The 14,839-nt window shown below is 52.5% G+C and overlaps 7 protein-coding genes across 7 annotated transcripts; 6 read left to right on the forward strand and 1 right to left on the reverse strand.

Moving 5' to 3' along the window:
* Positions 1-142: 142 nt before the first annotated feature.
* Positions 143-1,380, forward strand: N7532_009345 (zinc-dependent alcohol dehydrogenase family protein; the record flags this gene model as incomplete). Its single annotated transcript, XM_056621836.1, has 4 exons — positions 143-304; positions 370-759; positions 831-1,277; positions 1,336-1,380. The coding sequence occupies 4 exons, from the start codon at positions 143-145 to the stop codon at positions 1,378-1,380; spliced, it is 1,044 nt and encodes a 347-aa protein (XP_056472642.1).
* Positions 1,381-1,753: 373 nt separating this feature from the next.
* On the forward strand, positions 1,754-4,727 carry N7532_009346 (putative raffinose synthase protein Sip1; the record flags this gene model as incomplete). The annotated part of the gene is made up of 2 exons (XM_056621837.1): positions 1,754-1,942; positions 2,103-4,727. 2 exons carry the CDS (start codon positions 1,754-1,756, stop codon positions 4,725-4,727), a joined length of 2,814 nt encoding a protein of 937 aa, XP_056472643.1.
* A 447-nt stretch (positions 4,728-5,174) lies between these two features.
* N7532_009347 (uncharacterized protein) lies at positions 5,175-6,539 on the forward strand (the record flags this gene model as incomplete). The annotated part of the gene is made up of 7 exons (XM_056621838.1): positions 5,175-5,243; positions 5,322-5,468; positions 5,531-5,635; positions 5,703-5,984; positions 6,049-6,104; positions 6,160-6,305; positions 6,373-6,539. The coding sequence occupies 7 exons, from the start codon at positions 5,175-5,177 to the stop codon at positions 6,537-6,539; spliced, it is 972 nt and encodes a 323-aa protein (XP_056472644.1).
* Positions 6,540-7,234: 695 nt separating this feature from the next.
* On the forward strand, positions 7,235-8,189 carry N7532_009348 (N-terminal L-serine N(alpha)-acetyltransferase NAT4; the record flags this gene model as incomplete). The annotated part of the gene is made up of 2 exons (XM_056621839.1): positions 7,235-7,322; positions 7,474-8,189. The coding sequence occupies 2 exons, from the start codon at positions 7,235-7,237 to the stop codon at positions 8,187-8,189; spliced, it is 804 nt and encodes a 267-aa protein (XP_056472645.1).
* Positions 8,190-8,261: 72 nt separating this feature from the next.
* On the reverse strand, positions 8,262-9,756 carry N7532_009349 (GPI-anchored transamidase subunit GAB1; the record flags this gene model as incomplete). The annotated part of the gene is made up of 5 exons (XM_056621840.1): positions 8,262-8,500; positions 8,556-9,178; positions 9,232-9,434; positions 9,494-9,558; positions 9,615-9,756. The coding sequence occupies 5 exons, from the start codon at positions 9,754-9,756 to the stop codon at positions 8,262-8,264; spliced, it is 1,272 nt and encodes a 423-aa protein (XP_056472646.1).
* Positions 9,757-9,966: 210 nt separating this feature from the next.
* On the forward strand, positions 9,967-12,115 carry nop7 (mRNA-binding ribosome synthesis protein NOP7; the record flags this gene model as incomplete). Its single annotated transcript, XM_056621841.1, has 3 exons — positions 9,967-9,988; positions 10,037-10,135; positions 10,200-12,115. The coding sequence occupies 3 exons, from the start codon at positions 9,967-9,969 to the stop codon at positions 12,113-12,115; spliced, it is 2,037 nt and encodes a 678-aa protein (XP_056472647.1).
* Positions 12,116-12,618: 503 nt separating this feature from the next.
* Positions 12,619-14,829, forward strand: N7532_009351 (uncharacterized protein; the record flags this gene model as incomplete). Its single annotated transcript, XM_056621842.1, has 1 exon — positions 12,619-14,829. One exon carries the CDS (start codon positions 12,619-12,621, stop codon positions 14,827-14,829), a length of 2,211 nt encoding a protein of 736 aa, XP_056472648.1.
* Positions 14,830-14,839: the final 10 nt, after the last annotated feature.

Consider the following 14,839-nt stretch of genomic DNA (forward strand, 5'->3'; position numbering starts at 1 on the left):
CGTCATGACGGTGGAGTCGGCAGCTCGTCGCATACGTCAAAACCCGCGGCTTTTATAGATGCCCCTCCTTCCTCCGCAAATATCATTTTTCACCCTTGCGATACCCACACCGGTACATACCTACTAACACATATCTTTCATAATGGCTCCGTCAACCATGAAGCAGTGGGTGGTCGAGAACAAAAACAATGGCTTTGATGGTCTGGTCTTCAAGGACGCGCCCGTCCCAAGTGTCGGTGAGAACGAAGTTCTGGTGAAGCTTCAGGCTGCGTCACTGAACTACCGTGACCTGATCATCCCCAAGGTATGGATCCATGCTGGATAATCGAAGCTTCGAGTTCAGGGTTTCTGACAATTTCTCTTGAACAGGGCAAGTATCCCTTCCCTTGCTCTTTCCCCGTGATTCCCGCCTCCGATGGCGCTGGCGAGGTCGTCGAGGTCGGATCGAAGGTCTCCGAGTTCAAGAAGGGCGACCAGGTTGCGACTCTCTTCAACCAGGGCCACCAGTTCGGCGAGATCGATATCCCTGCTACCCAGACCGGTCTGGGTGGTGCGATCGACGGCACCCTCCGCGAGTACGGCGTCTTTAACGAGAAGGGTCTAGTCAAGGCTGCGAAGAACCTCTCGCCGATTGAGAACAGCACTTTGACTTGCGCTGCGCTGACGAGCTGGAATGCGCTGTACGGACTGAAGCCTCTAAAGCCTGGCCAGGTGGTGCTGGTGCAGGGAACCGGAGGTGTGAGTATCTTCGGTCTGCAGGTAAGTTCTTTTCTTTTCTTTTCTTGTCTATCAATTTAGAATGCCTCGACTGATCGCGTTGCACGGTATAGTTCGCTAAGGCCGCCGGTGCGACCGTGATCGCCACGACGTCCTCCGACCAAAAGGCTGAGAAGCTGAAGAAGCTCGGCGCCGACCACATCATTAACTATAAGACCGACCCCAACTGGGGCGAGACGGCTCGCAAGCTCACCCCCGAAGGCGCTGGTGTCGACCACATCATCGAGGTTGGTGGAAGCGGCACTCTAAAGCAGAGCTTCAAGGCTATCAAGTTCGAGGGTATCATCAGCGTGATCGGATTCCTGGGTGGTGTCAGCGGCAGCGATCAGCCTGGCATTCTGGATACCCTGAGCAACATCTGTACCGTCCGTGGTGTCTATGTTGGTAGCAAGGCGTTGATGCGTGATATGGTGCGTGCCATCGAGGCTAACAACATTCATCCTGTTGTGGATGAGAAGGTCTTTAGCCTTGCTGAAACTCGGGAGGCTTATGAGTACATGGTAAGCAGGGCTCTTTCAAGAATCTAGCAAAGAAAATATGTACTAACTCGACAAACAGTGGGCACAGAGGCACTTTGGCAAGCTGGCCGTCAAGATCAATTAAGTAGATGACCGTGCTCAAGAAGGAATATTTTGATTTGCGTTGACCGATGTGATGCCACGATACGAACGACATACTAAAAATAAAAATGAACATGAACATGCACGATTGTTGCTGGTATCAAATGTAGTGTATGTTAGTTATGTAGCGTAAGAGGGGCTAGCAAGGTTCCCCGCTACTTTCATCATGTCTCATCCCAACAACCACCACCTCAGCAAACATTGTCCCTGCACTTCTCACTCGTTGAGTCTGCACTCTCGGAATTCCGTTAGTCGATTTCGCTAGCTGCGCGGCTAGCGACAGACCCGGCCACGACTGGTACGACTACACCAGTCCTCTAAGCTAGGTGTTCTGTAACGGACCCCCTCACCCGACCATGCAGGTCGACACTAGAAATACGTCCACTCTCCCCATTGTCGGACCCGACAAGAACAAGTCAAGGACTGCATTTGTACGACCTGCTCAGATGAGTCTGTTCGCGCGAGTGACTAGTTACCCGCCCCTCGGCCAGGTCACTTGTCTTCCTCGGGTCCAGAGGACGTTGCGGTCTGAGAAGGATGATGTTGTTAGTGACTCTCTCCTATATCCTGTTCCAGCCTCTTCATGTCTCAAGATTTGCATTCAACACCTGTCACCGAAATGTGTTCTCCGAATCTTCAAACTCTTCACAGGGCCACTTGAGTGTTGAGACGCGGTTTGAATAACCTGTACTAAATCCATCTCAGGTCCGATTCACAGTCGTCATCGAGTCCAGCAAATCCTTCCCAGACCAAATCTGGGAAACTCAGATCTGGCACAACATTTCCAGCTCAGAATGGACAGATCTCCCCCTTCGCAAGATCGACCCCTCACACGCGCCCTTGCTGAGCGAGAATGGCGCGGAGAATAGCTACCATCGCCACATATTCTCAAACGAGATCGTCTTGCCCTCCTCAGGCGGACATGCACAATTCACGATACGCTTTCGCATGGGCCCAGATACCGACTGGCAATGGGCCAACGAGCAGCATCCGATTAATGATGGCGAGATTGTATTCTGTCCTCGCATGCCACTTGCGCAGAGTACATCGTCAAATGGAAAGGATGAACTTTCCACGTATATCGACAATCTTTCACAAGATACTCATATTGAGTCGAGATCCAGCGAGGCTCCTGGTTCGCTGCTGTGGTCCGTATCTGGTGACGTGCCCGCTGCGACCGAAGCGTCTGGGACAAAAAGTCTTGTGCTAGGCAAGCCGTCCTCGGTGACTAGGAATTTCTCTTTGGTGCGAGTCTGGAGTCCTTGGCTAGGTCCCAGACATGGGAAAGATCAGTTCCGGCTGACAGAGGACGCTTTTCTGTGCTCCTTTCTACGGAAAGATGGGATGCATCTCGTCTTGCTCGCCGTCTCGGGAATCAACGATGTCTTGACTGTGTTCAGGTCGGGGAATCATAATGATCTCGTCGTCAAAGCGCGAAACGATAATACTGAGACAGCCAAATTCCAGGTGTTGGCTGCTGTCGCCGAGGACTTTGAGGTTGCCTTGTCGGCGCTCGTTTACGAGTCTCGAAAGTTCGTCAGGCCTTTCTCGGAGTTCTCAGATGTGTCCTCGGAAGACTTCACCCCGGTATCGCCACTGGGAGATGATGTTGTCATCGTGGAGAAAGATCCACAGATACAGTGGCTAACTGAATGGTTTGACGGCTTGACATATTGCACGTGGAACGGACTGGGCCAGAACCTGACTGAGGATAAGATTCTTCAGGCATTGAAGGACCTAAAATCAAACGGAATAAACATTTCCAACCTGATCATCGACGATAACTGGCAAAGCGTCGACAACGAAGGTGACTCCCAATTCAAGCGCCGCTGGCAAAAATTCGAAGCAAACAGCGCAGCCTTCCCAGACGGCCTCAGACAATCCGTCAACAAATTCCGCCAAACACATCCAAACATCCAACACATCGGCGTCTGGCACGCCCTATTCGGTTATTGGGGCGGTATCAGCCCAAACAGCGACCTATCCAAAAACTACAAAACAAAAGAAGTGAAAATCAAAGACCCGGCCGCGGACGGCCCAATCGCTCAAAACATCACCGACGGCAAGATCCTCGCCATCGACCCAGACGACATCCAACAATTCTACGAAGACTTCTATACCTTCCTTAATGCCTCCGGCATCGACTCCGTAAAAGCAGACGCGCAATTTTTCATCGACCTCCTCGACGACCCGAGCGATCGGAAGAAATTCACAACAGCCTACCAAGATGCCTGGTCCATCGCCGCACTTAAACATTTTGGCACACGCGCTATCTCCTGCATGTCGCTGATTCCGCAGATTATGTTCCACTCGCAATTACCGACAACCAAACCGACCATTCCACTCCGAAATTCGGATGACTTCTTCCCCGATGTCCCAGCCGCGCAGCCTTGGCATGTTTTTTGTAATGCGCATAATGCCTTGTTCACGAGGTACCTCAATGCACTGCCGGATTGGGATATGTTTCAAACGAAACATCCGTACGCTTCTTTCCATGCTGCTGCACGCTGTATTTCTGGCGGACCCGTGTACATCACTGATGAGCCAGGCAAGCACGATCTCAAACTCCTTGATCAAATGACTGCCCCAACCGTCCATGGGACAACTGTTATTTTACGACCCAGCGTCATCGGCAGAACAATCGATGTCTACAATGGCTATCACGAAGGAAGGATATTGCGAGTCGGGAGCTATACCGGCTGGGCCAAGACGGGCAGCGGCATCCTGGGCCTCTTCAACGTTCAATCCGGGCAAACAACCTGCTTGGTCTCCTTGATGGATTTCCCGGGCATCCACGAAGATTCACAAGGACAATACGTGATCCGAGCCTACACAAGCGGCAAAGTAACCGGTCGAATGCAACCGCTAGACAAAGACTCGCTCGTCTCTATCGTTCTAGAGCAGAAGGGCTGGGAGATCCTAACAGCGTACCCGACGCAGTCGTTTACATTGAAGGGGAGTCGGGGGTACAATCTTTCCGGTGGGAGTCTGACGCATGTAGCTGTGCTTGGTCTACTGGGTAAAATGACTGGTGCTGCTGCGGTTGTTAGTTCGGATATATTTATCGTGGAAAATGGTCGGCTGCGGTTCGATGTGCATTTGAAGGCATTGGGGGTTTTGGGTGTTTATTTCTCGGATCTGAGTCGGTTGGATATTGCTAAGAATTTCATGGTTATGATTCTAGGTCGGCCGGTTCCGCCGAAGACGGTGTGGAAGGAGGGTGGGGAGGATGCGAAAGTACTCGCGATTGATGTGCTTGCGGCTTGGAAGGCTATGAAGTTGGATAGTGGGTGGAGTAATGAGGCTTTTGTTCAGGTGTTTGTGGGGTGATTTAACGGAATTGTGGATGAATTGAGTCATTCTTTAGCCTTTGAATGTGTTGGTTTCGAATGACGTTCTTTTAGCAGGGATATACTACAAGCACTGCGGGAGGAGACTTGGCCTAGCGCTAGGAATATCCACCACGGAGGCTTAAAGGGGCCAGTTACCCACTGCCGGCAATTGTGCAATCCTAATCCAAGATTGCGCATACAATTCGCAGACCCCACTCAACCCGACTGCCCTAGCACCAGCAAGCACGAGCTCGCGTGTCGTGTAGAATGAGGAGCTGCAATAATGTTAGCGTGGAGGGGGAGGGGTAATCGGAGGGGCGAGCGACGAGGGGATAAATATGCGCGGCCCCGCGGACTCGGACTCTTTTCCACTGCATTTCCATTCAAAACCATCGCATTGTCCTCTGCAATTCACAGTTTGTCACTTCTTCTCAATTGAAACACAATGTCTCTGGGACGTACCTTCAAGCTGAACTCGGGCTACGAGATTCCTGCCGTTGGCCTCGGCACTTGGGTATGTTTCGTCCCTCACACTGCAGCAGGTATGCAAAGAACTACGGGAAGCTAATACTTCAGTGTTTACTGCGCAAAGCTCTCCAAGCCCCACGAGGTCGAGAATGCCGTTGAGACTGCCCTTCGCAAGGGATACCGTCACATTGATGCGGCGGCTTGCTACCAGAACGAGAATGAGGTCGGAAATGGCTGGAAGAAGTCGGGTGTGCCCCGCGAGCAGATCTTCGTGAGTACAACAGCACGAAATAATCTATGCAATTCGCAATTTGCTAACGTAATTCATCTCAGATCACTAGCAAGCTATGGAACACCCATCACCACCCCGACCACGTCGAGGAAGCCCTCAACAAGACCCTCGCAGACCTCCAGACCGACTACCTGGACCTGTACCTGGTGCGCATGCAATGGACCTCAAGTCCTTACTAGCGAGGGACACAGATTAACCATCCATGGATGCTAGATCCACTGGCCCGTCGCCTTCGCCCACACCAATGAAACCCTTACGCCAACCGACCCGGTGACCAAGCGCTTCCAAATAGCCGATGTCCCGGTTGCCGACACCTGGGCCGTCCTGGAGAAGCTTGTTGCAGCGGGCAAGATTCGGAGTATCGGTATTAGCAACTTCACCATCCAGGCGACCAAGGACTTGCTGAAGACTGCGAAAATTCCTCCTGCTGCTAACCAGATCGAGGCTCATCCTTATCTGCTCCAGCCGGAGCTGTTTAAGTTTTTGAAGGACAACGTAAGTACTTACCTTATACTTCAAATTGATTCTGGCGAATAAATTAACTCCATGGAACGCACAGAATATTCTTCCAGTGGCTTACAGCCCTCTCGGAAACAACATCTACAACCTGCCTCGGTATGTTGGCCCACCGGCCACATCAGATCCATTGCGTAGACTAATAGACCCACAGTGTTGTCGACGACCCGACGGTCGTGGAGGTTGCGAAGAGACTGAACAAGGACCCCGCTAGCTTGTTGATCTCGTGGGCTGTCCAGCGGGGCTCCTCCGTGCTGCCCAAGAGTGTCACTCCATCACGCATTGAGAGTAACTTCCAAGGTGAGCTCATATTACACTTCCTGACCACGCTGTAGTTAGTTCGCAGAGCCAGCTAATGCGCTTCTAGATTTCGTCATTCCCGATGCCGAATTCGAGGCTTTGAACAAGCTGGACAGGAACGAGCGATACAACTATCCCTTCCGCTGGGGTATTGATGTGTTTGGTGAACTTGGTGCTGCTGAGGCGGAGCGACGCGCTGAGGAGCATGCTGCTAAGTTGAGGGAGAGCTCTTAGTGATGTAGCAAAGTATGTCTGTCGCAATTATTATAGATATATGGGTAGCATGTGATATTCTATTTTCCGTGCCCTCACAGGTGAAGTGCGAGTGTGTGCTGTAGATCGTGCGACTAGCCACACATACGCAAATATATATTTTGTTGAGATTTCAGCAGTCTTCAATGCCGCTGAGGCCATGAGGGCTACTATGCCATCCTCCCTGAGTCGCACTAGCCTTATACTGTAACGCGGACCTTCGGGAAGTGTGTATAGCACACTTCCACTCAGGGGTTATCTTAGATTATTAGACATCTTCAATATTACTTCATTGTTGGCTTAAGCGATGCCCTCCAGATCCTATCCCTCATCTCAACATATTTGAGCTCATCACATAGTTTGGTCCCATATAGTTATAGCCAATTCAATCAGACGAAAACTAACATTCAATTCTTTAAAAAAAGCTCAAAATAAATCGGTCACTGTAAACTGTTTTTTTAGAAATTCATTCGTCTCAACTATTAAGTGCCATGTAAAAATTCGAACTGTTGTTGCATTTGGCAAACCAGGATGCGCCGCCCGAAACGTCCCTGAAACGCCGCCGAACTTTGTTTGTCTCGCGCACTTCTCAGCCGCAAGACTTCCTATTCACTCCAACCGTGTCAGAAATTGCACTCGATCATCCTGCAAGCGTGACGTTATCAACTCCGCTCAAAATGCCTGCTACGAAGGAAGGTCGCATCATGAAAGTCAAGGCCCGCCGGTCCGAAACATCCAGCCGACGCGTCCAGTCCGGCAGAAAGAGTAAGTAGACGACAGTCCCATAGTGCACCACTCCAAACATAGAAAGCCTAAAAGAATTCACTCTCGATCTGAGGTAACCGTTCCACGCTCTTTGGGTTCCTATAATTGAGGTCTGGTGCAACTTGCTGCAAGACGCGTCTAACATCTACAGACCTACCACTCGTCGAGCGCACCAACGCGCTGCCGATCGACCAGTTCATCTCGCAATATGTATCTCCACTGTCAGCAAAGAAACCCACAGAGACGCCCACAGAAAAAAATGCATCTACATCACAATCCGCCCAGGCCGATGCGACTTCGCTGGCCATTTACTCCGCCACAACCATCCCGTCCGCAGACCTAGAAGCCTGTCTCAACCTCATCGAAGAAACCTCCGGCGATGCCTACGCCGCATCTGGAGGAGGCTGGTCGCGTCCCAAGAAGCTCAGGGAGATGAAATTGCCCGATATGAAATACCTGATTGTGCGGGCCGCGGGGCAATCCGACGCGCCGTCCGAAGCCGACGAGCCGGAGTCCGAGTCCAAGTCGGTGCTTGGGAAGGAATCGGGGAAAGTACTCGGGTTCTTGTCGTTTATGGTTACGTATGAGGATGGGAAAGAGGTGGTCTACTGCTACGAGATTCATTTGTCGGCGTTGGCGAGGGGGAAGGGCTTGGGGGCTTTGTTGATGGGGAGGATGGAGGAGATTGGGCGGTCGGTTGGGTTGGAGAAGGCTATGTTGACGGTTTTCAAGTCGAATGCTGTTGCTCGGGAGTTTTATAGGAAGGGTGGGTATGACGTTGATGAGTATTCGCCGCGGCCGAGGAGGTTAAGGAATGGGACGGTTAAGGAGTATGATTATGAGATTTTGTCGAAGCGGTTGAAGTGACTTTCAGGGAATTGATTTTGTTTAATGCAGACGCTGAAAACGATGGAAATGCAACTAAGTTATTAATGTACATCAGACTTGTTTGACTTCGGTGCCCTGGGCGTCTGGGTGGTCTTGTTCCCATTCATCCCGGATGGCCGCGAAAATGCTATCTGCCAGAAGAATCGACAGTCCCAGACTCCAGACGAGGGTGATGGCATAGAAGAAGTTGGCGTTGCCGGATCCAGCGTAGATCCACAGGTGGTAGAAGGCGGGACCGAGGAGACTGGAGTAGAGGATTGCGGAGATGGCGAAAAATGTGTACCGCATTACTGGTCGATATTAGTAAAGGTTGACGAAGGAACCCTAAATCAAGGGGGCACTCACAAGGGAAGAGATGGCGGTACAAAGGTAGGGTCGCAAAGTACAAAGATGCATCGGAGATGCTGGGGTACGGCTTGAAGATGGCGAATACTCCAAGCAACGAGGCGACAACGAACAATGGCTGCCGTCGTAGGCGCATGGTAAGGCCCCCAACATAGCTGGCCAGATGCAGCCAGAACACACCGAGGAAAAACTCGCGGAAGGAGTCGAACATCTCGATGAAGAAGTACCACCATAGGCCCACATTGGGGGTCAGGTCGGGGACCAGCAAGTGGAAGCCATAGGTCGCCGACATGAATTCCCAGAAGTTCCCGGTGATGAGTACGGACAGTCCGAGGAGTCCCGCAATACTAGCAAGCAAGATACCTGCATGTTGCAACCCGTAAATGATGCCGTTCGGTGGCTTATTGGCGCTCTGGAGCCGTTGATCGAAGCAGAGTAGCACAAGGGGAACAAAGAGCAGTGCCGGGTAGAGAGACAAGTATGAGGCAAAGCCGAGGGCTAGCATCGCGTTGACACTGTTCCCAGTGACAGCATTGGAAACCGCAAAAAGAATTCCGGTTGTAGTGAAGACGCTGGTAGATCGCGCCAAGCACGTCGCAATCGTGAAGGGGTTAAAGAGGAACCTGGGTCCGAATTAATAATAATTCATCCAGTCGAGCATAGTGGTTCAGCGTACCAAGCAGCAACCGATACTCCATCCCATCGAATGTGCTTCCGAACGGCCGAGTGGAGTTGGCTTTGGACAGACTGTCCCGACTCGGAGATGGTGACCAGGGCACGGGCATTGACGAGGTCGACTAGGAAGTAAAGAATCGCGGTAGGAATCGGATTACTCTGGACGCCGGGGAGGAGGGAGAATAGAGGGAGGAGGAGCGGTGCCTTGATCAATTCGTGTCAATTGAGGAGTAGTGCGGAGCAAACACGGGAGGTGCATCTACCTGGTGAAAGACACCACCATCGTAGGGTGAAACATTTCGCGTGTAGAGATACAGTCCTTCTTGCACTAGAAACCCAATGTCAATATCGGCAATTCCCAGCAATCAACCGCAAGCTACTCACGTCTCTTGAAACTATTGACCGGGGTCGAGACCTCGACTCGGCCCGTCAACAGATCGGGCAGTGAAGGAAATAAACAGATCAGAAGCAAACGCAGCACAAAGGCCGCGCCGAACACGCCGACCGTCCGTCGGTCCACGGCCATGACTGCTGCAGAAGGACTCGTGGTGTTGTTGATCGCAGCTGGTCCCAGGCGGAGTTGTCCCTTGAAGGCGGAGGAACCACGGCGCCCGCGGGTGCACGGACCAACTGACCGCCTTCGACAGAAAAAAAAGTTATCGAGAAATTTTCCTTCTTCTTATCGGCACTGTTTGTCTTTCGACCCAGGAAATATACCCCCCGGGAAACAGGCACCATGGCGAAGATCAAGAAGAAGGGTACGATTTGCTGCTCGCCGCTCCATTGACATTGCTGACTTTAATTAGGTACCTCCGGCCAGGCCAAAAACTATATCACCCGTACCCAGGCCGTGCGCAAACTGCAGATTTCTCTGCCGGATTTCCGTCGCCTATGTATCTTCAAGGGTAGGTTGATACGAAAAAAGATTAATGCTGTCGATTGTGACACTGACCGATCTTGCGCCTGAAGGAATCTATCCCCGTGAGCCTCGCAACAAGAAGAAGGCCTCCAAGACTTCGACACCGAACACAACCTTCTACTACACCAAGGATATCCAGTACCTGCTCCACGAACCCCTGCTGAACAAGTTCCGTGATCAGAAGGCTCTTGCGAAGAAGATCGCCCGCTCCCTCGGCCGTGGTGAAGTCAGCGACGCTGCGCGCCTGGAGAAGAACCACGCCCCCAAGCTCACTCTCGACCATGTCATCAAGGAGCGTTATCCCACCTTCATCGATGCGCTCCGTGACCTCGACGATGCGCTCTCTCTGCTGTTCCTCTTTGCCACCCTCCCCTCCGACAAGCACGTTCCCCCCAAGACCATTGCCCTCTGCCAGCGTCTCTGCCACGAGTTCCAGCACTACCTGATCGTCACCAACTCGCTGCGCAAATCTTTCCTTTCCATCAAGGGTATTTATTACCAGGCCACCATCCAGGGCCAGGACATCATGTGGCTCGTGCCCTACCGTTTCGTTCAGCGTGTCAATGGCGATGTCGACTACCGTATCATGGCCACCTTTGTCGATTTTTACACTACCCTGCTTGGCTTCGTTAACTTCCGTCTGTACTCTACAATTGGCTTGAGATACCCCCCGAAGTTCGATACCCGGAGTGACGAGAACGGTGCCGAGTTGGCTGCTTTCACCCTCGAGGGCCGCACTGTTGGCGACAAGCCCAAAGCCATCGAGCCTAGCAAGGGCCAGACCAATGGTTCTAACAAGGAGGTTTCCAAGGAGGTGCAGGCTAAGGTTGACAAGGTTATCAAGTCTGCTGGACTGGATCAGACCAAGGATGAGCAGGCCATGGACACCACCGAGGAATCGACCGACGCTATCGACCGCTTCGAGCCCACCGCCCCCGAGGCCGACACCCTGCCCCAGCCTGATATGAGCGGTAACGAGGCCGGTGCTCTTTTCGCTCCGTTTGTCTTTTATATCTCTCGTGAAGCCCCCAAGGCGCCTCTCGAGTTCATTCTCCGTTCCTTCGGCTGCAAACGCATTGGTTGGGATGCCGTTATGGGTGACGGAGCTTTCACACACGACGAGACCGACCCCCGAATCACTCACCAGATTGTTGACCGTCCTCAACTCCCCGCCGAGTCGCTCCCTGCCGTGCCTGCCGCGTCCGAGAATGCCGTCCAGAAGGTCAAGCCCGGTACTCGCATTCCCGGACGTACCTACGTCCAGCCCCAGTGGGTGTGGGACTGCATCAACGATGGCAAGCTCCTCCGCGCAGACCTGTACGGACCTGGTGCCACTCTCCCTCCCCACTTGAGCCCCTGGGTTAAACCTTCTCGCGGCGGTTACGACCCTCGTGCCTCCTTGGCCGAGCAGGAAGAAGAAGGTGAGGCTGAAATGGCCGAGGATGTCGAGGATGCCGAGGACAGCGACGAGGAGATGGCAGATGATGCTGCTGCTGTCAACGAGAAGCCCGCGGAGGAGTCCGAGGACGAGTCTGTGGACGGCGGTATGGACGTTGCTGGTACCGATGACGACGAGAGCGACAGTGAGGAGGGTTCGGACGAGGAGGCCGACGAGGCCTTTGGTGGATTCGAAGAGGAAGCCGCTTCCGAGTCTGAAGATGACGACGAGGCTGCCCGCAACCAGCACCAGCGTGAGCTGGAGGCCGAAGCCGCTGGTCTGCCCTTCTCCTCCTCTGGTGCTAAGGACGAGGCTGCCAAGAAGAAGACTTCCCAGTCCAAGAAGCTGGCTGCCAAGAAGCGCCAGGAAGAGGAGGAGCTCGAGAGGCAGAAGATGATGATGAGCCGCAAGAAGCGCAAGCTGCTCGAGAAGATGATGCACTCGAACAAGAAGCAGTCTGACGAGGCCGCCAAGCTCCGCTCGAAGCGTCGTAAGCTTGAAAAGGGCGAAAAGGGCTCTCAGAAATAAACTGAGTTGTGTCAAAATTAGGTGTGCTATTTTTTCTACTGGCGTTTGTGGCTGGATAGTCCCTTGTATATGCATGTCCCAAAAATTATGTCCATCAAATTTAATGGTTTACTGCACGACTGGAACTGTAGTCCTCAAAACTAAAATCGTAATTCAACGAACTCTGGTTGGTGATCCCATAGGGTACTCTGGGAGCCGACATACTATACTGTTCGTAGATGTCGGGGTAAGAGCGACGCTCTCGAAGATCACGTGATCACGTGATTGATATCCACCCGCGCGAATTTTGACAGAGGAAGCAATACACCGTTCCACGAGGACTGAGAAATCTGTGTTTGTGTCAGCGCGAAAGTTCCTCCAAAGAAGCTTTCTGTAATTCTCAACCAGATTCGAGTGTTGTTACAACAGATTTTTCCCTAACGTCCGAGAACTACGTGATATCAACGGGCAGCCATCCCGGTGATACACCGGTCTCCACAAATCTACCGCAACACAACAGAGGCATGTCCTCGCAGTCGGACAACGTGAACCTACCGTCATCATCTCAGTTCGTGCCGCCGGAGTCGGCTCAACCCTATCGATCGCTATTTGGCGGTCCCAGCAGTGATGGTTTTTCATCATCCCAGCCGGGACCACCACCAGGATCCATCTTTGGTGGCCCAAGCGGCCGTGCTATTCCTCAGCTGGAGCCCATGAGCGAGGAGCTCGAATTCCAAGACGAAGATGAAGATGTCCATGATGATTACGATGACCTCGAAGCTCTCATGCGGGAAAAGCCCCTGGAAGCCGACTACGGCTCGGACGGAGAAAGCTTCGAGGGAAGTCTTGGCGACGATGAGATGGATCTGGACTCTGAGCCGGACTTGCCTACCAAAGGAAAGACCAGAAAATCTTTTGACTCACACAAGAAGACTGTTCCGCCTACTACCTATGTACTCCACCGTGGTGTAGACCTTCCCCCTGGAGCTCCACGCCCTAACCGATACCCGAAGGAACAAAATCTATGGAGAATTGACACTGCGGACGAACGGGGTGCATACCAGGGGATCACAGAGGAGCGCGCAAGAGACCTCGCGATTCATCTGTACAATACATTCAAGTGGCGAGATCCAAAGTCCAGCACGGGTGGAGTTGATGGACTTCAACGTGATGCTACACGCATTAACAAGAAAGGGTGGGTGTCCTGGCCCATGACTTCTGACCTGGTTCCCCGACGCGATGAAACTATTAAATGGAAGCTGCGAGATGACGACACCTTGCGAATGCCGCCTGATCCTCGAGCCAGTGCTGAACTCGAAGAGTCCATCATCGCGAACATGATGAAAACCGCAAAAGAAACGTTTTATGCAGGTGAACGGCAAGGCCTGTCATACAGTAAAGCACTTAAAAAGTATTGGGTGCAATGGACTCAGGAGCGCAAGATGAGAGAGCAAGGCAAAGATCCCACGGAAATCAAGGACGAAGTGGTCTCCGAGAAGGGCTATCTCAAGAACGCAAATGTGGAGGCTGAAGTCTCAAAGCTTCAGGCCATCCCGCTCTGGAGGATGCCACAGGAGCCCCCTCGACGGAAGATGAAGGTCAAGGATTTTCAGACCAGGTCCGTCTTCCAAGCCGACGATGACAAATCGCGACGACAACTACGACCACTATGCCGGACCGTTATATCACAAGTTGACGACTTGTTGATTGGTCTGCATCGCATCCAGAAACGCCGATACATGTATCATACGCAAGACATCCTCGGGAAAACTCGTTCTGCGCGCGAGAGCGAAACATCCCGCTCACGCTCCCGCAGCCACAAACGTGCTCGACAACATAGCCCCGGATCGACTGGCAGAAACCGCTCTAGTAGGCCGCATGATGCCTCAGATGATGCTTCCTCGAATGATGCCTCCTCGGATGATGCCGAGTCAGACGGGCCATCAAAGCAGACCCGTGGCCGGCCGAGAAACAGGGACAACACCCATCGCCGCGAGTACGTAATGGGCTCGCTGCGTGACTGGAGCGAGGTAATGGGTGTTGCGGCCATGATTGGGCTTCCCTCTGCCGCCATCATGCGCGCTTCCAAGCGGTGCGCCGACCTGTTCAACCAAGACATGGAATTTATCAATCTACCCGAAGGTCAAATGAGGGAGAGATCAAAATCACCTACAACCAAGAACCGGCGGATGGTCTATGTTGAAAGCGACGACCATATGGCTGCACCGAAGATAAGAGCGAAAGCCTTGCGGAACCAACTGGATTATGAAAAGCGGCAAGTAAAACGAGACCAAAAACGAGCAGAGATCGCAGGGAACAAGTTTGATTCGGATGTTGAATCACCTGAAAACAAAGGCGTGCACGGCAAACCGCATCTTCTTTGCCCTTTCCCTAAGTGTCCTTTCCAGATGATTGGGTTTAGTCGGCCGGCATATCTGCGTCAGCATCTGCGAGGAGTTCATAAGGTACGATCTCCCAGTCCGTCGAGCTCTGGAGACGATGCGACTATCAAGTCCAGATCTCCAGACGAGCCGAGATCGAAATCCGTTGAGACCATCAATGAACCGAGAGCCCTTAGTGTGTCACGGTCTGAAGCCGATGTGACTATCAAGTCGAGATCTCCCAGTCAGCCGAGATCTAGATCCGTTGAGGCTATCGATAGGTCGATACCTCTGCGGGTGTCAAAATCACCGAGTACGAGTGAGCCGAGTAAAGCTGAGAGTACCGACGAGTGATCCATGGAAT

This window comes from Penicillium argentinense, assembly GCF_028826775.1.
Source record: "Penicillium argentinense strain IBT 30761 chromosome Unknown utg000009l_segment0_segment0, whole genome shotgun sequence".
NCBI classification, from domain to species: domain Eukaryota; kingdom Fungi; phylum Ascomycota; class Eurotiomycetes; order Eurotiales; family Aspergillaceae; genus Penicillium; species Penicillium argentinense.